Source organism: Pangasianodon hypophthalmus, chromosome 6 (assembly GCF_027358585.1).
Source record: "Pangasianodon hypophthalmus isolate fPanHyp1 chromosome 6, fPanHyp1.pri, whole genome shotgun sequence".
NCBI classification, from domain to species: Eukaryota; Metazoa; Chordata; class Actinopteri; order Siluriformes; family Pangasiidae; genus Pangasianodon; species Pangasianodon hypophthalmus.
This window is the reverse complement of record NC_069715.1, coordinates 23,860,980-23,885,922: the sequence shown is the minus strand read 5'-3', so window position 1 is coordinate 23,885,922 and position 24,943 is coordinate 23,860,980. Positions and strand designations below refer to the sequence as shown.

Genomic DNA, 24,943 nt, shown 5'->3' with positions numbered 1-24,943 from the left:
AACCTATAGAGAGCACCATGGCAGAACATGTCTATGAAGAATGCCTAGCAGCAGTAAATCAAGGCGAGTGGACTTATGGTTCAACCTTGAACACATTTCAAGGTTACACACATCAAAAACACTGTTCAACAAAATGTTGTATGAATGTGTGTTTAACAATCACAGTCCAGTGTATGACACTTGCAAAATGATTCCTGCCCCATGACAACGAGAGCTTGGTAGATCCCCCAGACGTTACGTCACGGATCATCCCTATAGAAACGCAACCAAATAGGTCACCTAGAACAGAAACAAAGTGTGAAAAACTCCAAATGCACTTGGTGTTCTAACATGACAAAAGGCCATCTGTAGCCAGTTAAGAAAAGGTCAGTGTCAGTCTCGTCTGAGATCTGCATATCCTGCTGTGGAAGAATGTATTCTTTGTTGTTATGTAACTGGGTTGAGATTTGGAATGTGAGTATTAGGCTCAAAGAAGCTGCCTTGTGGTCATATTTACAAATTAGGCACGGGTTTAATGTGAAATATGAAGTTATGAGGCTGTTGCTTTGCAGTGAAGAAGCTCATTTTGGTAAAAACGTCTGTATCAAGAATATTTGGTGGTTTACACAGATAAGAAGTGACAACAAGGCTGTGCAGTATTTGGCCAGATGACTGCTCTGGTTCCTTCACCAAATTATGAGATAAATAAAAAAAATTAGTTTGCTTATGTTTGCATACATTTATTTAGCATAAGTATGTATCATAGGAGAGTGGGTAGCATTGCCACCTCACATAGCCAGGGTCCTGGTTCAATCTCAGTTTGAACTTCTCAGGTTTGTGTGTAGGTTCGCATGTTCTTCCCATGTTTGCATGGATTTCCTCCAGGTTCTCTGGTTTCTTCCCACCTCACATAAACAGCCAGTGTTGCTGGGATAGGCTTCAGCTCTACGGTGAACCTGACCAGGATAAAGCTGTTACTGAACATGAATTAATAAACAAATTATTTATCCAAGCGATTTACAAGCAAGAATCCAATCCAAGTTTATGGCTGAGTCTTAAAGCTCTATCTCAAGGGACCAACAGTCACTCTCAGGCCATCCTGGGATGTAAAATCTCAATGTTCTCAATATATTACTAAAGCAGAACATGGGGAAGTGGTAGCTCAGTGGTTAAGATGCTGGACTTCTGATTGGAAGGTTGAGTGTTCAAATCCTGCCACTGCTGGGCCCCAGAGCAAGGCCCTTGACCCTCAACTGTTCAGTTGTATAAATGAGATAATTGTAAGTCACCCCGGATAAGGGTGCCTGCCAAAGGCTGTAAATGTAATGTAAGAACATGAAACTCCTTTTGCCATTTATTACAAATGTTTTACTTAATGTAAGCCTAGTTATGGCAAATAATTCAGCTTGAAGGGGTTTAAGCTATCGTAAATGTTGTTGAACTGTTCAGAAAGTTATTATAAATATAAGGTAATGCACTTGGATTGGTACAATCTTAACAGATTAATATAAAAAAATAAAGTCGACAGTTGACAAATTTCTTTACTTTGTTTTATTGGAAGTGAAGTGAAATTTCCATTCGACTACAAAACAATGTTTGTGGTGTTTTCACTGGACTACACATGGCAAGCTCTGAACTATGTATCAACCAACATCCAGAATAAAATTTTGTACAATTAAGCCACTCAGTTTTAAAAATAAAACTGTTAAAAAAAACAAAACAAAAAAAACCTTTCAAAAACACAGAAAAAAAATTGAGAATGAAGATGAGACTCAAATGATCTGAAGAGTCAATCACAAATGAGTCAAAAACCTCTGCTTTGGAAAAAGAGGTCAACTGTAGGTGACACGTTCCAGTTCGCAACACACAGGACGAATGTGTGTGTGTGTGTGTGTGTGTGTTTACACACCCTCACAGTAAAAACCATCCATGGAGGGGGAAGCTAAGAAGCCATCACTGGAGGGACAGGGAACAGTTATAAGAGTCCATAATGAGCATCGATGTTCGTTCGGGACTCATCGGATGCGCTTCTGCTGCCTTGCGCGGTAGATGTCGTTGACCGGGGGAGCGATGGCTCCTTTCTCCTCCTCCTCGTCTGAGTCAGCGTTGGGCCTCTTCAGTGATTTGTTAGTTAGCGCATGGTTTTCGATGGGCCCGTTTCCCTCTCCGGGAACATCGCCGCGGCTGCCTGTGATTAACTCCACTGCAGCTTCTACAGCTACACACACACACACAGCACAAAGAAGTGAGAACTCTACAGCACAGGATCAATTATAGCAAGACGACTCTAACCTGATATTTCGATTTCAAACAGTACAATGGAGATCTCAATTTAAAGAAACCATCTAAGGAACAGTGTAAAGACTGATTATACTGACAATATGCAGGTATGCATAGAAAATATCCTCTAAAAAAAATCACTACTGACTATCAAACACTGTCATTCTCCAACATGCTTCAATCTACAACAACCAAACGCTTCCAATAACAACATGCCATCAACACCAACATCTGATATGATACATCATAATTTACCCCCAACATTCACTAATGACAAACACCAAAAAGTGGCATCAAACATGATCAAATAACATTCACCATCAAACACCAAAATTTTCAAACAATTAGCATCAAGACCAACATTCAATATGGAACACCAAAATTCATTACCCACAACACAAACATTCTTCCACAACCAAAATTCACCATCAAACACTACAACTCACCAACTACAAACATCAGCATTCTTCTGACATCTACCACCAAATATCAACATTTACCATCTAACACCGCAACCATTTGCTATCAAACACCAAATTACACTACAAAAAAAACAAAAAAACAAACAAACAAACAAACAAAAAAGGCTAATTTACCGAACTGTACAAATCTACTGTACAAATCTCACCATCTACTGTACAAATTCACCATCGAACACCAACCCTCTAACACATTCAGCACCAACACCAACATTCATTATTGAATACAAACTCATTACTCACAGCAAATACCAACATTCTTCAGCAACCAAAATTCACCACCTACCTAATATTCACCAACTAATGACAAACACCAATAATTGGCATCAAACACCAAAAATTTCCAACAACCATTCAAGTATCAAGAACATTCATTATTGAACACTAAATTCTCTATGCTAAACAAACACATTCAACAAGCAAAATTCACCAACTACAAACAGCATTCTTCTAATATTCAAAACAAATATCAAATAAACACTCACCATTCAACATCAACACTCTCTATCAAACACCAAAATACAGCGGTAATAAACACCACTTTCCAAAAACAAAAAAGCCAACATTCACCAAACTGTACAAATCTACTGTACATCCAACACCATCATTCAACACTGAACACCAAAACTCTAACACATTCAGCATCAACATCAAAATTCATTACCCACATCAATTACCAACAATCTTCCAAATTCACCATTTAAAACACCAGCATTCTTCTAACAATCACCAATAAACAACATTCACCAAAAGCAAAATTCACCAAACACCAGCATATCCTCTAATATTCACTGATAAACATCAAATATTAACCTTCACCATCCAACACCATCACCATTAGCTACACCAAAAGAAACACCAAACCTTTCCAAACATTCCATCAACATCAACATCTATCAAACTTAAAAATTAACCATCACCATTATTATCTAATGACATCAAAACACCAACAATTGCCATCAAACACAGTCAGACAACATTCACGATCAAACCCTAAAACTTATCCAACAATCATTAGGTATCAACACCAACACTCATTATTGAACACCAAATTCACTACCCACAACAAACACAAACACTCAACATCCAAAATTCACCAACTACAAACAGTATTCTTCTAACATTCACCAACAAACATCAAATAAACCTACAATACATTTTCCAAAAAAAAAAAAAAAACATTAGCCAAACATCTACTGTACATTTGTCATTAAACACCTTCATTTCACCATCAAACTCCAAAACTTTAATGTAGCTTCATAATGTTCCATAAATGAACCAAGCAGCTAAATAAACCAGTGAACATTCTAGAAAACGTCCTAATCACACCCAAGTACACAACCAACCTTTGGTTTTGTTTCACGGAAAACATTTTATCAGTAGAAACTTATGGTTTGTTTGGTATACATACTCTCTGGCAGTGTGCATCTTCTGAACGTCTCCATCAGCTCATCCACCTGGACGAATGGACCCTGTGAGGGAAGAAAAGTTTACAATGAAACCATTCTCAGGGAACAGAAGATCATATGATACGCTTATAACAATGACTCTTACAGATTTAACACGTACATTTCCGTTTTTATAGATGGCTTGATAATTAGCTGATTCGTTCAATCTGCTGTACTTCAGGAAGTACAATGTATGGTACACACAGAAAGTCCATAACCAGGAGTTTTTAACACTTACCATCAGAACTGCGGGATCATAACTGCTTAAAACTAACATCATTACTAAAGGTTTTAACGAACACAATGGTCCTTATTCATCAAAGGTGTATACAGTCACATCTGATTATAAAACAAGCATACACAAATTTCCTTATTCTTCAATTTCATCTTTGGCGTATCTGTGTGATAAAAGTCATGCTTGATCACGTAAACTTGAACGTAACATTTAAACAGCCTAAAAATGCTCAGTTTGGAGGTAAATAAACAAAATAAATATCAGCTTTTATAGCAAGTATATGCAAAATAGCAAATCGTGTTGATAGACACAAGTGCACACAGGTAATTTGTAAATGTGGTCCGAATACACAGATGTGGATCTTTATCAACCCGTTGGTCCTTTAATTGATTAATAAGTACATTTTTTAATGTACACAAGGCACTAAAAAGTGGTGGCGTGTATTCTGAGTTTTATTAGGCAGACAGGCTGTTCAAAGTCACTTGGGATGTGATTGTGCAATTTTTTCGGGTACTTACATAATTTCATAACAACATTAAACATGATGCACCTGATTTTACTCATCTGGTCTGATTCATTCACTGTTTTGTTCATGTGAAAGGGATTTGTGTATTTGTTCAGGATGGAAACTTGGCTCACGTATTTTTAAAAGAATCTTTAATAAAACTTGATCTATTCAAGTTCTTATATGAATGAAGACCTAGTAATGAAGAAAAAGAAAAAGGAAAACAGTCTTCAGTAAAAACAAAGGACTGCAAATGACAAACCTACTGGAACATCTTTTCCTTTCAGTCTTCCTTCTCAGTTAATTTTAAGTTTTCATTTTGTACACCCTGTTTTATACCAATTTTAAGGCTTCTGAGAAAAATAATTTCTAGAAACAAGCACCTCAGAAACAAAGAACTTATAACTCAGCTTCACTGATATTTATTTTTCCCCTCTCCATTTATTTCTTTTCATAGATCTTGGAGGAAAGAAGTAGCCTGAACCCTGCTGTCTTTTTTTTGGCTCACCTTTGTAACACCTGCATAAGTCAGTATGTGTGTGCGTGTGTGTATGTGTGTGTGTATGACATGTACACAAAAGACCAGGGAGCTTGTTTCCATGCAGATAAAGCTGATTTTATCAGCTATGCTCAAATCACCACTTGTTTTGACTTAGGAAGGAATCTACTTCTGGGTCATGAAACTCTCCCACATCATTGTATATGCTCAGATCGGCACTCGATTCAACACAACCTCGATGAATAAAGGCTAATGTTGTTAGTAACACCTTCTGACTCTGACACAATGGGTGTTAGTACTCACCGTGAAACAGTTTGGAGGAGGCAGCAGCTTCATGAGGATCACAGCAGCAGGGGGCACAGGAAACACTCCTCCTGGAACAGGGTGCAGGCCAGGGGCTGCCCCACACACACACACACACACACAGCCATTATATAAGAGCGCAGGAGGAAGACGACAAGAAACCAGCACTATGTGTCTGAGCCTACAGCAGATGAAGTATCGTAAGCTTTGGAGATTGGAGCCAGAACGGTCCATTTGGACTTTGTAGTGATATTAGTTAAGGAGGTGAACAGTAAAAGCAGGGAGGACATTTAAAAAGTTCACTCGGTTCCTTACGGGCAAGGTGTCGAGGCTGGAAGGGGATCATCTGGTTGGTGTCTGGTTTGGGATACTCTGGCTTACGGTCTCCATCATCCTTCAGCGTTGGGGCAGAAGGGGCAACAACAGCCTCTGGGATCAGAGCAGCGTATTTGGCCCGGGACACGTCCTAATAAACAGAAGAGGTCAATTCATCAATTTGTCTTGGATGAAATGTAGTGTCTACTGTGTAGTTAATACCCTATGTATTTATTATGCTGTGCTGCAGTTGTCAAGTCTGATAATGTAATTTTGTACACCACGTTTGTCTTGCACTTTATGTAGTTATGTGTACAGAGACTCTGTACTGTCTTATACTACTCTCTTGCACTTGTTATACAGTATATAGTCACACTGTATATTAGGCTTGTGCAATATCGATTTTTCTCTGCTCAGGAATTTCGATTAAAAAAATCACAATAAATGATTTAATTGTCCAGAATTTATAGCCTAAAAAAAGATAGGAAAAACGAGCATTTCCACCATTTCAGGTTTAAGGAAAGTACAGGAAGGTGGAATAATATTATAGAATGTCAGCTGTGCAGTGTCAGGTGTCAGGAACTGTTTGTCGGCAGGGCCAATCACGAAAACTCAGCTGGATGGTGGATTTTTAAGTGATTCTGCAGTAATGAGCAGTAAACATTAATGAATCTGCAGTGACAGGCTCAGGGGAAGTATTTTATCACTTTCCAATTATAAACACCATTGACACTTCATTGTAGGCTTATTTAATCTTTATAGCACATTTTAAGTTCTTTTTGTCGCATTGTTGAGTGACAACTTGTACTCCAATGTTAAAACACTTCAAGTTTGGCAGGTCTGGTAATATAATATAATCGGAGTAAACTGGATATCGTTGCAGTGTAGTATCGTGATAAAATGGTTGTATCGCACAAGCCTGGTGTATATGCATAAACTTGGATGAGAATAAAAATGGATTTGGACTTGACTTCAGTGGTGAAACGTGTTCAAGTTGACATAAACATAAACTTTTACTTTATAATTACTAATTACTCAAAATCATTTGAGTGACTGAAAAAAAATTTTATGCTCCAAAATATTAGTAGAAACTGTGAAACAGTTGTACAGGTGGTAAAGTGTGACAGCTGAAACATGGAGAAAGGAAAGCAGCTTTAATCGCACCTTGTACCCAAGAGCTTTGAGCTCGCTGGTGGAGCAGGGGTACAGATCCATGAACTTGTACCTGTCCACCAACAGAGCCGTTTCCTTGCCCTCGTATTCCTCCTTAAAAGCCAGGAAGCGCCTGCGCTCCACCTTCAGGATACTGGCCAGGTCTCCAATGTTACTCTCAAATGCCAGAAAGCGTGCCCAGATCTCCCTGTCGATCACACACTTGTTAGGATACACAAAATGCATGCCCTAATTTGCCATGTATTTTACACTAAGGTATGCTTAAGCACAGATTTTACCTTTAGCCTAATACTCTTCAAATAACAACTTTAGTGTATTTACATAAACATTTACTCCTTTTGTGTTGCTTACTACAACACACAAACAACAAATAGCAGCTCACTAACCCTGATTTTTCAGGAGAAAGACTTCCAGAAGTGAGAACCCTCTCAAACAGTACTCTTGTGTTGTTGTCCTCTGTGAAGAAAAAGAATATAAAGAACATAATCAGAGACACTTTCAGTAGAAAAGCAACACCAGTAACTCATGCTGGCCTTCATATTCACTTTCGAACATTTTTCAGGACAAAGCAGAAATACACTTAATAGCCTAGCGACAAGATATCCGCAGGTTATTTATGGCAGTGTAAACACAATCTCTGCATTATCCACTCTGGTGGAGAGTTATATTATCCATTCGATTTGACAAGAGCCCGTCTGATAAACTCTTCATCGTCGACGAGTAAACATGCTATGAGATAGTAACAGAGTCACCGCAAGGGCTAGATACTAACAAGTGCCTAATTAGAATTAAGAATTAATATTATTTAAAATAAACCTGAAGAGGACATCATGATGCATCTCCCAGTAAACATCATGTAGAGAACATGACCATCAAATCATTATCTCTTCTTCCTGCTGAGTTTTACAGTCCTAAAGGACCAAAAGAGGAACTTTGGGATACTGAAATGGGCCAACATTTATTACACCCCACTAAGAATATATAACTGGTGACAGGACAGGTAACAACAAATATTTGTTAAAGTTTGTTTTGCAGCCGGTCAGGGAAATAATGAGGAAGAGAGATTGGTTATTTAAAGAAAAGTGGACATGAAGAGGTGGAAAAATACACAGATCTTACCATTGAGGTGAGAGAGGTAATCAATGTACGCCAGTATATACTCAGGGATGTCTCCGTATTTCTTTAGACCAAGCTCAAAGATCTTAAAAGCCACTGATTTGTCCTGATGAAGAGACAAAAGAAACAAGAGTCAGAACCAATCAATCAAACCTGTACAAAGGAGCTATCACATAACCTGGGAGTAGATCTGCATTCGAGATAAATGGCTAGTCATTAAATGCCATTATTGTTCCGGCTGTAATTCAAATCACAGGTTTAAATGAATGCACGTGTTCTAATACACTATTACTATAGGAGCAACACATTCACAGGGACTTGTATGCCGCATGATCAACATAATACAAGTCTAATAATAAATGGACAAAAATTGTTGCTATTTAAGAAATAAAAGCACATAATTGTTAATATGGTGAAGTTTTTTATCAGATGTATATTTAGCATTTACGGAAGGAGCCCCCAGAGTCAGTGCTCTATAATGGTCAGTAGGTTTTCCACCATGGGAGAGTCTTCAGGAGGGAGGAGTTTGCTCTTGTGGTTTCTATGTAACATGAAAAGCTGCATTTTGTTTTGTGTCTTATGAACTTCAAGAGGCTAGAGATTGAACAACTCTTTAAAACTGCTATAACATAAATGAAAACAGGAATGAACTTTTTTGTGGACATTCTATAACATTAAATGTAACTCTAAATGGTTAAAAAACATAACATTTTGATCAGTGAATTAAAATTGTAATCGTTGGTAAATCTCTGTAGTATAAGAAGGAAAAAAACACTTTTATGGTCAAAACAGTGAACTGCTATGGGAGGGCTGTTTATTATTTTCCTGCATGCCCTATCATGTTTCATTCCATACTTAATTAGCTTGACATACTTTCATACATTCTACTTTAGTTAACTGCTTTATTCTCTTCTCATTCTTAAATTTTCACATGAAATGATTACCTATTTCTTGAGTAATCATTACTATTAAAACTGCATCTGTCAGCAGCTCAGCTACATATTTGGTGTGTATTTTGTTCCAGCTAAAAGTGTCTGCCAAATGAATAAATATCAGTGTACAAGGTAAACATGTTCAAATATAAGAGAGTTGAATATCTGCATGTCAAACAGACTCAAATGTAAACCTATAAGTAATTTAATTTGCTTCCCAAATAAACGGCTTGGCTTGCTCCATCCTGAGCACTGACTTGATATTTACAATTAACTACACCCTCTAGTGTTCAGTACCTACCCAAAATATAGATAAGACAATGTCAGAGGGGAACAGATGCGTCTTAATGAATTTCTGCTGTCTTACAGGACAATGAGGAAGACTGGGGAAATTTCTGTTTCAGAGACAAACTGTATTACTTTGCAATCTACTCATGCACTATGTAAGAGATTTAAAAAACTTGGGGGGTGCTGTTATAGAAAAATGATCAAGGACAGGGTGGTGTGATATGGCGTGACACGATGCGGGGTTACTGTTTCCAAACAATAGTCGATTACGTTCCTATAAGTGCAGGTCACAAAGTGTTTTCTTCTTGTTCTAGCACGGTAATCTACCAACAACTACAATTTTTTATTTATTACATAATAACATAATGTACATTTTAACCATTTATAGTTACATTTAAAGTTGTCTTTAAGATTTAACGTCACCAAAAGAAGTTAATTCCTGTCATCACTTACGGTATAGCAGTTATGAACAATCGTTGCTGCACTTTTAGAAAAGACGCAGCGTGTAATGCTACTGAGAAACCTCTAAGGGCAAAGTCCTGTGTCCTGAAGACTTTCTAGCTGCAGAAAACTTAGATTAGAATATGTATTAGATATATTGGCACCCGCCATACAAATCCCTATGAATTGTTGATGATATAGAAACAGTACAGTGTTAGAAGGAATGCATCAATACTAACCTATCACTTGAATTACAGTCAGCACTACTGGTATAGATAATTAATCATTAACACTTTCTGACCAATCAGATTCAAGAATTCAACAGCACTGTGGTATAAAACTTATTATTAATAGTTTATTATTAGCTGATGGTCCGTTAATAAGAAAACCCCAGGAGGCATCACCTTGCTGCAGTAGTACTCCATGAGAGCGGCTGTAACGTAAACATGATGTCGCGTCCTGACGTCCTCTCTGGCCTTCTTAAAGATGGCACGACCAGACTTGATTCCTTCTGCTCTTCTGGCGAACTTCATGTACTGAATATAAACCTGAGCAGTGGCACATAACAAGCATTTCAGTGGTGATGTCAAACAACTCTTGGTAGTTAAAGTTCATTTTTAATTATATGAAACTCACCAAGGTTGGGTCGATGTCCTCTATGGCCAAGAGGCGGTTGTATATGCTGTGCACTTTTTCGTATTTCATACGACTCTGTGGAACACACGTCACAGGGACAGTGACCTTTAAATTCAAGAAGCCCAAAATAATCACAGGGGTTGATTATGCGAACAGAGCTGAAGGCCTCACCTCCTCATAATCAGCGAAAGAGAAATACAGCAGCATGTTTTTCTTCAGTAGAGTTGAAATGGCGCGCTCGTAAATGTTAGCAGCCTCGTCGCTGAACAGCTTGGCGTTGTTCATGTCCTAAAAATACAAAGATAGATGTTAAAAATTAAACTGTTATGAATACCTTGCCATTTTGGTCTAAACTAAAATGTTTTAGTCATGACTGAAAAACTACTAAACCATTTTACACCACAGCGCTGCTGAATTCTCAAATCTGATTGGTCAGAATTAATTTTCTATAACAGCTGCTCTGAAAATAGTAATTCCAATCACAAGTTTATATTAATACGCTTGTTCTGATACATTATCGTTTCTATAGCAACAGCTCATTTACAGGGACTTGTATGGCAGACACCCCTTGTAATCTAAGCCTAATAAATGGATTTTAAAAAGTGTTTTTATTTAACAAAGAAAAAATGTATAATTATTGATATGGTGACGTTTTCTGTAAGGAGATTTAAGGAGAGTGTCGTGAGCTTTCCACCACGGGAGAGTCTTCAGGACAGAGAGCTTTGCATTTTTCTCTGCAACATAACAAGCTGCGGTTCTTTCTCTTATTAACGTCAAGAAAGAGGAAAAATAGGGTGGTGAAAGAACGACTGTTTATAGCTGTTATAATGTACGTGGTAACAGGAACTAACTTGTCTTGCAAACATTCCATAACAGTAAATATAACTAAACAGTTAGAAGTACTACTAATTGACATTCATTCATTATTAAAAATTAATTATTGCCAAAGTGCCATGGTATAAGAGGAATAAAACACTTTGGGATATGCTGTTATTGGAAAATAATCAAGCATCCCGCCACCCTGTCATTTATTATTGTCCTATAACAGCATGCCGGATCAGATTTTATTCCTTACTTATGTTGTAACACAGTAAGCGATTTCAAATTTGCGATTTTAGTGAAAATGTTGCATAAAAACTACCTATAACATATTCGGCCGGACACATTGGAGCCTTTTTCTCAATTTCAATTTTGGTCTAACTGCTGTTTGCTTTTATAGAGCAGTAAACAGATCTGATCATGTGAGAACATAATCTAAGACACACTAACATCAATATGGATTAAGAACTAACGATAATTTGTCAATGAAAGAAAAAAGACACAAACCCCTTTTTCTGCCAGCAGCTTGCTGGACTGTTCCAGATACTGGGCAGCTTCATACCAGATGTCAGGATGATGTCCGAGCACTAAAAGGCACTGCTCGTAGGCGAACATCACTGCAGGAACAATCAAAAACACACTTTTAGTCAGATATCACACCTTGGCTGCCTGAGACTTTTAACTCTATTTATGACGATATAAATAACAACATCAGCAACACAGACTAGAGGAGCAGTCTGCAACAAATTACATTTGAATACAAATACGTGGATTGTGGTTTTTAACAGTATCTGAAAATCTCAACCAGTTGACAAAGGTCTTCCAGTTTCTCATTTATACTGGCAAAGGTAAGTTTTTTGGAAGATATGCTGGGTAAGGATCTATCGAAACCTATATATATAAAATCAGTATAACTTTTCAGGTTATGTTATTTTTCTCAATCATTTTACTGATGTTTCTCTTTACTTTAAGAAACTTGCTGGATCTATTGCATGGCAAATATGGCGAATGGAATTATGTCATGATTATAGGTCTATGTACACTTTTAAACTATTACAAACTGCACCTTTAAGGACTCATTATTGTTGGATAGAGAGACCTCACAATGCAAAGCATGATTAAGACATGGGTTCCTTTCAGTGCTTTATTAAAACTGCTGCAGAATACTGCAAGAGCCTGGTCACTCATTTTTTTCCTTATTTTCTCCCCAATTTGGTCACCTGCCACTTCCCACGCAGGAGAAAGACAAAAGTTAACACGTGCCTCCCCCAAGACACATGAAGCCAGCCAACCGCACCGTCTGAAACTGCTGCTCATACTACATCACAGGGCAGTGTAACACACACTGAGGAACATGCTACCTGCCCTGTTCCACATACACGAGCTCACAGATGCCAATGATTGCCCAGTGTCACTCTGATTGACAGGTGAAAGATAGTATGCCATCCCTTCCCCTCCAGCGGGCACGGCCAATATTCCTCCCTTGGCTACCAGCCACAGATGGTGGTGGCATCATCGGGATTCACACTCACAAACAATGACAGTGTTTTTATTTTATTGTATACTGGTTGATCAAGCTCAGTTGTGTCACTTTAACATTTAAGGTTGTATGCTGGTGACCTGAAAGGTTGTTAGATCACTTCCAGGACTACCTCAAGCAAAGCCCTTCAGCCTTAACCATTCAGCTAGCACACAAAAGCGCTTGCTAAATGCTATAGGTCAGTGTTTTGCATTATGCCAAAGGCACTTTTCATAGCTCAGAGGAAAACCTGCAATTTTTCCGTCTTGGTGACATTCGGGTTATGTTAAACTACGTCAGCATTTCCCAGTCCTGCTTCATTCCCCGTGTACTGCACATCTCAGCATTTTTTCTGCTCTGACGCTCCCAACTCAACACATCAGCCCACAAGGTTAAAATGAGCATGTCTCAAGCATAGAGCTTGACAGTGTACAGTACAGGAAGAAGCTGGGATTGTATTTATGAAACGTTGTTTTATGATAGGCAGCCTAGTCACCTCGTTTAGTGATAAGCGTTTGGTCTTCTGTGCGAAGCGGATTGCTTTTCTCCCACTGAATGTACTTCTTCCACATCTCTACCTGCTGGGCCTCCTGAGGAGAGTTTTGCGGGGGCACAGAAGGTGCGTTTCGGTCCAGACCCTTCATCACCGTTTCATACTCCTACAAGAACGGTCAAGCAGCCATATCAGTCATAACGACACTTCATTAAAACAAAGTCACTCAAGACATACTGTGTGAACGCTATACAAGCTTACTTACAGTTTAGCTCACTGTAGAAAATGTCAAATTAAACAGTATAATGTGATTAAAGCTGAAGCACCTACCTTGGCGACCCTCCGAGCATTCATGTAGTCTCTGCTCCGATCTTCAATCATCTTTTTGGCCAAGTGAATATTAATGCCCTTTAAAATGGAAAAGAGGTTTACTGTGTATCACCTACAGTAATACATATGAGCAAAGAGTCACACAAACATACAGAAAACCTCCTTCTATGTTGCATTTCTACTGGAATATTGGCATATGCATAGAAACTGACATATCACTCGCAGTGATGGCTGATCATGATATCAGGTGGGAAAAATAAAATCTAATATCTATCAATAGCTCAACAATGAAACTACTAGAGTTGAGCAATGCATTATATCACACGGTTGGATCAATTAATGATGTGGGGCAAACTATTTTACACACACACCCAGATCAGCACTGGACCACAGCCCAGATTTCTGCATCATGATACACTTTACTCCACTAACGTCCTCTCACCTCCTCATATTTGCTGTAATCTCTCCACAGCTGTTCGATGTTGATCATGGGATTGACACAGCCTCTCTGATATACTCGTCGCACTGCTGTGATCCGCTGGTTCTCTGCATACGAGCCCACCGCCTCACTATAGTACAGAGCAAGAGATTTAAAGCCTGTGCTGATAGCGTGTATCAAAAAAATGTCAAATCTATCTTCCCTGAAGTGTAGTGTACTCACACTCCTTTGAGAAAGTTGATATAGTCCACCCAAATCTGCAGAGAGAACAAAATGTGTTAGTATGAGATCAGTGCTACAGGAAACAATGAAATGAGCTGCATGTTAAGAGAAACTCACCTGGTATGACATGATCTCCATTCCGATTTTGTCCAGGGCAAAATCATATGCCTGAGCCATCTTTTCCCTGACAGTGCAGACAGTGATTAGGATCCATACATTGTTGACACTTTTTACCTCTTCTGTGTGCTATAGATTGTCAGTAAGGTTTAAAGAACATATCCTGTGTCCTTGCCAGTCTGAGTATATAAACGTTTTGCACAAAAATCACATACTTGTAGCTAGGCAGCTTTCCTTTTGTTTCTCGGACGTATGAAAGGTAGCATTTCCACAGGTCAATGTGCAGGACCTTCATGAGGCATCTCTGAAACAACTGAGCAAGAAAGGATCTCTTTAACATGTTGCCACTGCATTAAGTGGGTAATTTATTTCAAGCATTAAAATCACCCATAACCTGAGACTATTACATTTTTTTTTTCATATTTAATCATAATTTTCAATGTGTAGGTCCTTTAAAATGGCATTAACCAACAAGTCATGGATAAACCTTCACTTTCACCCTCACCAAGCAATCCAGGTTTGAGAAAAATGCACTTTGGACATGTTTCGCACCCCTTTCTTAATAAATTCTTGAATAAATTTGCATACTGGAACATGACAGGATGTTATAATTTATGATCCATCACTTGTTCACACATGTTCAATACTAACTTTGATCGTATCATTTCCAATTCAGTGTTAAAGGTGCTGCAGTGTCTGTAATTTGATAAGTCAGGGCACTCAAATTAATTTCCCTTAAAGGATTTAACCAGAAGCATTAGTATGACATTAACTGACATGACACCACAGTGTTGTTGAATTCTCAAATCTGATTGGTCAGAAAGCTTTGATTAGTTTTCTATAACAGCAGCTCTGACAGTACTGCCAATTGTAATTCAAATCACAGGTTTATATTAATGTGTTTGTTATAATACATTATCGTTCCTATAGTAACTGCTCATCCACAGAGACTTTTGTCATAATATTCAGAGAAGCAAAAAATGGATAAAACCTGTTATTTAACAAAGAAAAAGTATAATCATTGATATCAAGTTTTCTGCAAGGAGATGTTTAATCTCGAGTGTCAGTGCTTTGTACCAGTAAGTTTTACACCACAGCAGAGCTGTTGCCAGATTTTGCACTTTCACTGTAACATGACAAGCTGTGTTTTGTCTTATTAACTTCACAAAAAGAGGGGATGAATGTTTATAGCTCTTATAACTGATAACTGGAACTAACTTATCTCACAGATGTTCCATAAAATTAAATGTCTTTCTGAACTTTTAAAATGTATGACGTGTTGTTCATTAATAAATAAAAGATTTTAATCACTGACAAACGGCTGTGGTATAAGGCGGATAAAACAGAGAGAGATAATTCACTTTTAGGTGGTAACTGTCATCACACCACCCAGTTTTGGATTACTTTCTTATAACATCACATCCCAAAGTGTTTAATTCCTTACTTATTTTGTTTATGATTTGAAATGCGAGATAAAGTAGGACTCCTATAGAATAACGCTGCTTGTTGAAAGGCATTAAATTGTGTGTGTGCCATGTTGGAGATATCCAGATGATCTCCCAATGCCAAAGCATTTGAGGCATATTAGCAAACAAATAGGCTTCTTAAAGGATTTTTTTAAAATAGTGCCAAGCTTTTGCCTCCTCAATGAAAAATGCAGTATCTGTGATGTTCAAATAAGGCAAAGCTTCCTGGTGAACCCCTTCACTGAATTTTTCTTTCCCTAGCACACGGGTATCAAGTCATGAACATGCCTCTTCATCGTTGATATGAATGTTAGAGAGCACTAAAGTACAAAGACTTATGTACATGATGTATAAGACGGTGTCAATCACACGTTTTCAGCCTTCCAGATCCTCTGAAACAGGTGGGTTTGGTATATAACAGTGAATGGGTGTGTGATATCATTTTGAAGACCTTTTGACACTCATTTCTGGTGATCCATCAGTTTCATGATTACTACAGAACTGATGATGACCCACAGATGAGCAGCCAAATATCTTCAGGTTTAGCCCAGACACCTTGACGGGACCCTTTATAGTTCATGCATAAGCTCACTGTAGCATCTTTGAGGCTAGAGAGGAACGAAAGCTTACCTTTTCAACCTTGTCATAGTTTTTAGCCTTGATCTGTGGACAGATTTCAAAACCGTCGTTATTACAGCACGATTCTGCTTGAGGGAAAAGTATGAGAATGGTCATATCTTCATCAAACACACACACACACACACACACACACTCCCATTAAGATCAACAATGTGAAATTCATACAAAACCCCATTATCACACATTATCCACAAGTTATGTTTCCAGTACAAGTATTCACAATCAGACATTTGGTTTTTGGTCATGTGGTGCTTGAAAGAAAATAAAATTAGTGTAAAACAAATGGAGTGGTGCTTTGGGACGAGCTTAAACCTCTCAAATAACAGTTTGGATATTTTACACTTCGTAAGATGATTAAATGTAATGCCAAGAGGCCTTGTTCGAATTAATTTGTGTCTAAATACAACACACTGCCAAGAGCACTGGATCATTTATATAGGTCACAAAAGTCATCTTGGTTTCTGTTATGTGACAGAAATTGGTACAAACAATATAAATAGGTAACCCACTTCCGTTTTTCTTTCTGCCACAAAATGCAACAGCAATAAAATGGGAACTGGGTCAAGAATGCCACCTGATGTCTGAGTACAATGCCTCCTTAAATACACACCGTACAAAGCAGTGTACAAGAACGTAAGACAAAAGCCAGGCGATTGAATGAGCATCATAAAATACTCAGGATGCAATTTTGCTAGTATACAAGTCATTTTATTTCCTTAGTGTTACACAAACATTTAAAAAAGGAAATCTGACCAATCTGTTTACAAAAAAAAAAAAAAAAAAACAAGGGGACTAGTCATTAAAAGTTCAGCAGAATCTCAAAGCTCTATAGTGGCCTAAAATTTCAAAGGGCAAGTGTGCATCTTGCATTTGTGACCGGTGTGTGACAGTACTATCTCAAAGAAGCTATTTCAAAATGATTTAGTGTCACAATACTGAAAATATGGTTCATACCAGATTCGCAAGGAGCTCACGTCACACCATCATAAGACGTTAGGACAGAAAACACTGAAATGCTTGAAATGCTAACGCACGCAATTTAAAATCTACCTAATGCAAGAACGCTCTATTATTTCAAGGTGCACACACAAAATCACTAGCTAAAGCAGAACATACAATCAAAAAGCAGTTTATTCTTATACAAATACTGTATTGTCAATAATAATAATAATAATAACAACAACAATATCATGAATATACCCAAACAGGCAACATTTAGTGTTTATACGCTCAGGCACCACAGAATAAATGAGCGACTCTGGCACTTGAGAAATGTTTTATACAAAGTCTCTGATAAAATACACTACTCTATATAAATTTCACACATTATGTGAAACGAGAGGGCTGTTTCTAAAACGACAGAAATGAAAGCATGTCTGACTCTACATGTATTTTGTGAACGATCTGTAGTTTACCTATCACAGCATCTTACTAACAGCATTAGTTTAAAAGATTCATTCTCATAATTCGCCTGATAAAGGTGTCAGAGTACAGATGGGAAGCTTACATCTGCTTTAAAAAAAAAAAATCTTTAAAGCTGCGTTATAAATTTTAATGAGGGGGGTGGAGACGCATTTTGAGAACTGATATGAAATCCAAACTTCTCTTCCACACACACAGACACTCACATGCAAAGCCAGTCTGTCACAGACACAGAATTACAGCCCAATAATTCAACAAATTTCTTGTTTATCAATCAGTTTTATTACAGAGAACAAAAGGTTTAAACTTTGTAAGCCAAACATGATAACCTTAATAGAGAGGGTAAAAGATTCATAATAAATACTTCTAAAAATGTCACTTCCTGTTTTCCACCAGCCTTTGGTTCTATTATGCAGTTAATCATGACATATATTAGCCATATCATATGAAAAGTTATATTTATCGGTATAATACTTCAGTGAAGCCAGTACAGGAATTGCAAAAGAGTAAACAGATTATGAATTATACTATGTATGCATTAAGGAAAGGAAAACAATGTGAACAAATGAACTAAACTCTGTTTAGTGTAATGTGTTTACTAGTTGTGGACGGCTGAATGATGTATGACAAAAAAAAAAAAAAAAAAAAAAAAAAAAAAAGAGAGACATTAGGACAGACATTCCTATATGCAAGCACTCAATTATTTAAAAAATATATATAGAAAAAAACTGGAAAAAAAGAATTTGGTTGCTTTTAACGTATAAAAATAAATAAATAAATAAATCCATAAAGCCGGTGATATTTATATTTATGTTGGTGATTATCAGACACAGGAATGATACATGTGAAATAGCGCTGAGTGCATAAGGATTGTTTTGCCTGTGTAAATGTTTTACATATTAAACATTTAACACAAAGCTGATTTAATGACTAAGTACTACTCATTTGGGGACTTTGAATTGTCTGTGTAAATATTAAATATGTAGAAGGCTCTCTTTTAGTGGTACAAGTCTGTGTTTCAGAAAAAAAAAAAAAGTAAGTAAATAGGTAAGTCTGTTTCTGTTTCAAGTGTGCTGCAAAAAACTACATTTCTTTACAACTTCATCAGTTAGAGTTAGTGCTAGTAAACACATGAAAAGGCTAAAGCTAGCAAAACATTACAAGGTTGAAATGCACTGCTTGATGTTTTTGTTTCTCGAATTTAGTAATTTTTAAATTAATGAGACTAACCCAATTAATCTGCAGATCAGAAGTAATCCAATTTCAACTTACTCAATCTAACTCAAAGCCTGGAGTCATGACTACACCTTCATTTGATAAGGCCAGGAAAGGAACAAGTGTAAACCCATGTGCTGCCCATGTGCTGTTTCACTTCCTGGTTCAGTTCAAACTGTGCAGGACAGCAGGTTCCCAGCTCTGGAGTTGAAAACCACTGGCTTAAACTATTGAGTCTGAGCTACTCCATGAAAACAGTGTGAGTGTATGAATTCTGTACAAAACACACTACATGGCCCAATGTTTGTGGAAACCTGACCATCACACCCTTAAGTGGGCCTTCCCCAAACTGTGGCCACGAAGTTGGAAGCACACATAATGCATTACTATTTCCCTTCATTGAACCAAGAGGCCCAACCCTGTGCAAAAAGCAAGGTCCATGAAGACATGGTGTGCCAAAGTTGGTGAGAAAGAACTTGAGTGGCCAGCACAGAGCCCTGACCTCAACCCCACTGAACACCTCTGGGACCTCCGTCCTCACTAAAGCTGTTGTGGCTGAATGGGGAAATCCTCATAGCCATGCTCCAAAATCTAGTGGAAAGCCTTCCCAGAAGAGTGGAGGTTATTATAACAGGAAAAGGGGCCTGAATCTGGAATGGGATGTTCAAAAAGCACATATAGATGTGATGGCCAGGTGTTCACAAACCTTTGTCAGTCTATTGTATAAGCCAATTAAAAAAACAAACAAAAAAAAAAAAAAAAAAAAAACAATCATAGTTTGAACTAAGTATTAAACTTTGTCTTGTAAGAAACTGAGGGCAAACATACAAACCATGCATGTTTGTTAGTTGTGAAATACTTACCATGCTAGTTCCCTCACCCCTACCACCTATTTTCTCCCCAATTTGCCAATTTCCCTCCAACCAGCTCTCTCCTATCATACGAAAGCTGCCAACATGTGCTTTCTCCAAAACACGTGAAACCAGCTACAAACTTTTTTTTTTCAAACTGCTGCTCAGTCTGCATCACAGGGCAGAGTAACACTCACAGAGGAAAGCGTCATCTGCCCTCTTCCACATACCTGAGCACACAGACGCCTGTGATTGGCTAGCTTCACAGTGATTGACAGGGAGCACCCAGAGAGCACGGCCAATTTTGTTCTTTGGCTCCCAGCCACAGATGACCGTGGCATCGCTGGGATTCAAACTTGTGATCTCCTGTTTGTGCCACGTTTACCACGTTAGTTTGCAGATGTTATCCACTTGATTAACCTGTAATCTATGGACTGGACTACCATATGGACAATTACTATCATATTTTGAGCTGAATTATAGTTCTGATTGTGGTGTAAAAGGAATTAAAATAAACTTACAGCTACCAATTCGCATCGTATAAGCGCAAAATTACAAATAATCACACACTCGCCTTACAAGTAACAAGTAAGTGTATACTCATTTTTTTTTAAAAATAACAATCAAATCTGAATCATCATCTTCCACTTTCAAACATCTTCTGTAGTCTGATGTTTGTGCAGAGTGAAAGAACCCAAATAGATGACATTACTGTTTTTTTTTTTTTAGCTGCATCACTTCCTTTTATCCATTTTAGGAGAGTGTGTGATGATTATTGACTCTTTCACACCTACTGGTCCAAATCAGGGCAAAACTGACACTTGTAGTTCGTTTGCTATTTAGTTTGGCTTCAATTCAACTGTATTTGTATAGCACTTAACAACAGACAATAGCTGAACAAAAGAAGCTTTACAAAAATCTCACTGCAAATAATAAAATGAACCAAAAAAGCAAAAAAAAAAAAAAAAGGCAAAATAAATAAATAAATAAATAAATAAATCTAAAATTAAAAAAATAAGTCACTGGCAAAGTGGCATTTAGGGCTGAAAACGTTTTGTAAATCTCTTTCATTCAATGGTCAAAAATATTACGATGGAAAAAGGTAAACAAACCTTTACTGAGTGCGTGTAAAAATAAATAAAAATAAAAAAATTGACCCAAGGACAGCGAACGAGTGTGCGCTTAATAAATGATGAGAATTATATAAATACCTAGTTTAATACACTGTGTATCACATCCAGAGTATATTCTATTTTCTTGTTTGGTGGTCCATGTCTCCAGAACTCATTTCACATTGCTACAGTTCTATATATATCGGCTCAGTATACCAGACGGCATCTATATTTATATATTTAAAAAATAAATAAATATTTTTAAAAAGCTGGAAAAAAGCAAGACACATGGCATGTTGGATTCACATCCTGCAGTTTGGTCGATTCAGAGTTAGATCACTTTCCTCACTAAAATTGACCTGAAAGCAGACTGAGACCACTTTGCTCAGACAATCTCGGATGAGAGAGCGATTGCGGTGTTCTCACCTGCCTCAAGAACCGCACCGAGTGAGAGAACACAGCAGGGTTCTACACAGACAGACTGAACACTGCACGTGTGAAAGCACCCTTAGGCATGCAGTTTGCACAGCACTAAACTGGTAGCTGTAGGTTTTAGTAGCCTTGTAGCTTCAGGTCAAATCTAAAGAAACAGACACCAAACATGTCTTGGTCGGCTTGGAGTACAAGAGTGTATTTTTTTTTTTGAAAATTATTCCTTAACTTGAAGGTCATGTGCCTCAAATGTACAATGTGTGGAACTATGTTAATTTTTTAATGTTGGGGAAAACTGAGATGAGATGTAACTCTTGCCTAAAATTAGTATAAAATTATGCTGCAAACCGGCCGTAACTAAAATTGGCCAAATGTGTTAATATGCACAGATCTATCTTGCAGTGTTCACACAGATAATCCACAATGACCTCAAAGAAATGACACAGGAGGCAAGAAATTGACACAACAAGTGAATAAAAGGCTAAAGCACTCTGATACTATTAAAAGAGTTTAATGCTGTTGCAGATAAAACATGCAACAATATGAACTTAACCTCAAAAAATTGAAAAGTAATGAAAAATAATGATTACAAACCCCTCCGCCCCAACCTCCCCTCCCCAGTACCGCTGTCTGAGGGGTGTGAAAGTCACATTGTTGATCCGATTACGAAATGTAATTCCTTGCACACATAAATAAGAATAGGAAATAGAATTTAACCTCAGCTTCAATGTATAGCTTCCAGAATCTGCCCGAACTGGGGAACTGCGTGATAAGTCTCTCATACGTCTTCCTTGCTTTATCTATAGGTTGGTTCTAGAAGAAGTAAAATGCATTTACATACAGGAAAGAAAATCATCAGTTTATTTAAGGCAGGGTCGCATAGGCAAACCCTCCCCGCCATCCCAATTTCAACTCCCCGATTAAGTCACCCCGGGTAAAAAGGAATGCAACCCTGTGTCACTAAACCTGTGCTTCTCGAATCAGTATGCTCCATGCGTCCAGGTCATATGGGTTTTCTTCCAACTTCTTCTCTGCCTTCTTCACCTTTTCGGGAATATACTCCGCAGCCTGCCGTGGAAACAAATCGCAAAGGAAATCAGACAAACAGGTTAACGTAAACGCAAGCCTTGTGTGCCTCATGCTATGACGCAGACCACTCTGGAGATGGGAACCTAGTAAAACTGATCTCAGAGCCTCATTTGGGAATTATATGGAAATGGATCAAACTTCCATACTCCCCAGGGTTGTATTCCCAGACTGAGACAGTTACACGATTGCACAGCTCGGCTTTCTCTTTAGATAAAGCAAATACACTGCACCGGTTCATACAGGAATTGCTCAACTCACAATGGAGGAAACAAGTGAAATCTTGCCAGGCCAGAGGTTCCCAACCTTCGTCCTGGAGAATCCTCTGTCCTACACACTTGATGCAACTCCTGAAGTCAATCGGGTGTGTGAGAGCAGAGGAACACTAACACATGCAAGACAGAGGGTTCTCCAGGACGAGGGTTGAGAACCTGTGTACCAGACAATGGCTGTTTAAACAGGCTAAAATACACAGTGCGTTAAGACGGCGTTTCCCAAGACAGTCCTCCCAACGCACCTGCACTGCGTATTTAGTGTCTCCTGCTGTGTAGTTTTGAGCAGGGAAAAAACATCTGGAAAAACATTCCTATGATCACACTAGCTACTGACACGTCACTTGTGAAGTTTTACTTTTTCCCCCCCTCAAGATCCAATGAGGAAACAGTAGCAGCCAAAATGCATAGCCTACAGCCCACTATAATATATATTTACACCCCTTTTGTTTAAAATGTGATTACGGTTGTTTACATCTAACGTAAAGATGAAACCATGGTTAGAATTTGGGCTGTTTTTCAGTAAATGGGAACTAAATCGCAGGCAGCCCTAAGTGGGGAATTGAGGAATCGTTCAAGCCAATCTTTCTTTACGTATCGTATTACGTAAAACGTATACACGTAGGTAGAAAATGAATGGTCACCTGTCGCTTGGTAGTGTTAATGTAAGGTTAGAGGACAGATTTGGGAAACACTGCAAGAAGCGATGAACACCACAGAAAATAGAGTAAAACTGAGTTTAATAGTAATAGCTGTCTGTCTCCTGTGCTAAGAAATAGATAGCGTTAATGTAGTTCCTCAGGCTGAGCTAAAACAGTAATAATGCTGGTTGATGAATTAAGGTTCAAGTTGGACAACATTAATTTAGGAGGGTCACAACAAGGGGGGGCGAATACTTCTGCAATCACAAGTTACGTTCTTATTTGGAAAGAACTTCAATATAAAGAGCTATTTTGTATAGATTCGTGACATAAAATCCAATTAAATCCATTTTAGTTCCAGTTTGAAACACTACAAAATGTGGAAAAGTTTAGAGGGCGAATACTTTTGCACTGCAACACTGCAGATGTAGCCGGGATTCGCACGCGCAATCAAACTGCGCATGCGCTAAGCCATCACATTTAATAAGCAAAGCGAAATTTTATGGCCTAAACTTCTGATATTAACTTGTTTACCTCCTTTAAGTCTCCATCTAAGGGGCTTTTTTAGGCATGTTAGCACTTTAGCTTTGTATCTAGATTAGCATTAGCGAATAGTTATTAGCCGAACAAAAGTAACAATTGCAGGAATTGTCTTTGTAAACTAGTTTAATATTTGTTTTTTTTATTTTTTTGTAATATTTAGACAATTATAGCTGCAAATGTACACGTTGAGTTACTAGCATTAACGCTAAACAGCAGTTTCTCACCACAGCAGCCTCTCCGCCCTCCTGCAGCCCTGCACCTTATTATAACCTCGTCATTTCACTAGCCTTAACCGTCTAATTTAAAACAAAAACCAACCAACAATTAACAGATTTTTATTTTATCCGACGCAGCACCTATTCACAAACTGCACTAATCATTAATTAACATCACTGATTTATCGTGACTGCAATTCAAATCCAAACAAGGCCGCAAAACATCAATGAATTACAAAAGTGGTTGAAAAAATAACTCAAGAAACGCTTTTTTACCTGATCTGGAGCGACTTCTGCAGACATTATCGAATTACAAACACGCAACTATTTTACTAAACCTCCAAACGCACCTAGAAACACATTTACACCATGAAACAAGGCTCTATTTCAGCATGGCCTGCCTGTTTCTTTATGCATCTCATAAAATGGCGAGTTTAGCTCGGCTACTTCCGGTGACACCGGAAGTGCACGAGAAGAGCTG

General features: G+C 38.0%; 1 protein-coding gene across 1 annotated transcript; it reads right to left on the bottom strand.

Moving 5' to 3' along the window:
- Positions 1-1,515: 1,515 nt before the first annotated feature.
- Positions 1,516-24,934, bottom strand: cstf3 (cleavage stimulation factor, 3' pre-RNA, subunit 3). Its single transcript, XM_026913970.3, has 21 exons — positions 24,739-24,934; positions 22,672-22,773; positions 22,423-22,518; positions 16,665-16,697; positions 14,784-14,881; positions 14,569-14,635; positions 14,452-14,486; positions 14,233-14,359; positions 13,791-13,868; positions 13,464-13,626; positions 11,956-12,065; positions 10,801-10,917; positions 10,630-10,704; positions 10,398-10,541; positions 8,336-8,438; positions 7,603-7,672; positions 7,208-7,403; positions 6,044-6,194; positions 5,729-5,823; positions 4,150-4,210; positions 1,516-2,197 (listed from the first exon to the last, which is right to left on the bottom strand). The coding sequence occupies exons 1-21, from the start codon at positions 24,763-24,765 to the stop codon at positions 1,995-1,997; spliced, it is 2,151 nt and encodes a 716-aa protein (XP_026769771.1). The 5' UTR covers positions 24,766-24,934; the 3' UTR covers positions 1,516-1,994.
- Between the last annotated feature and the right edge of the window lie 9 nt (positions 24,935-24,943).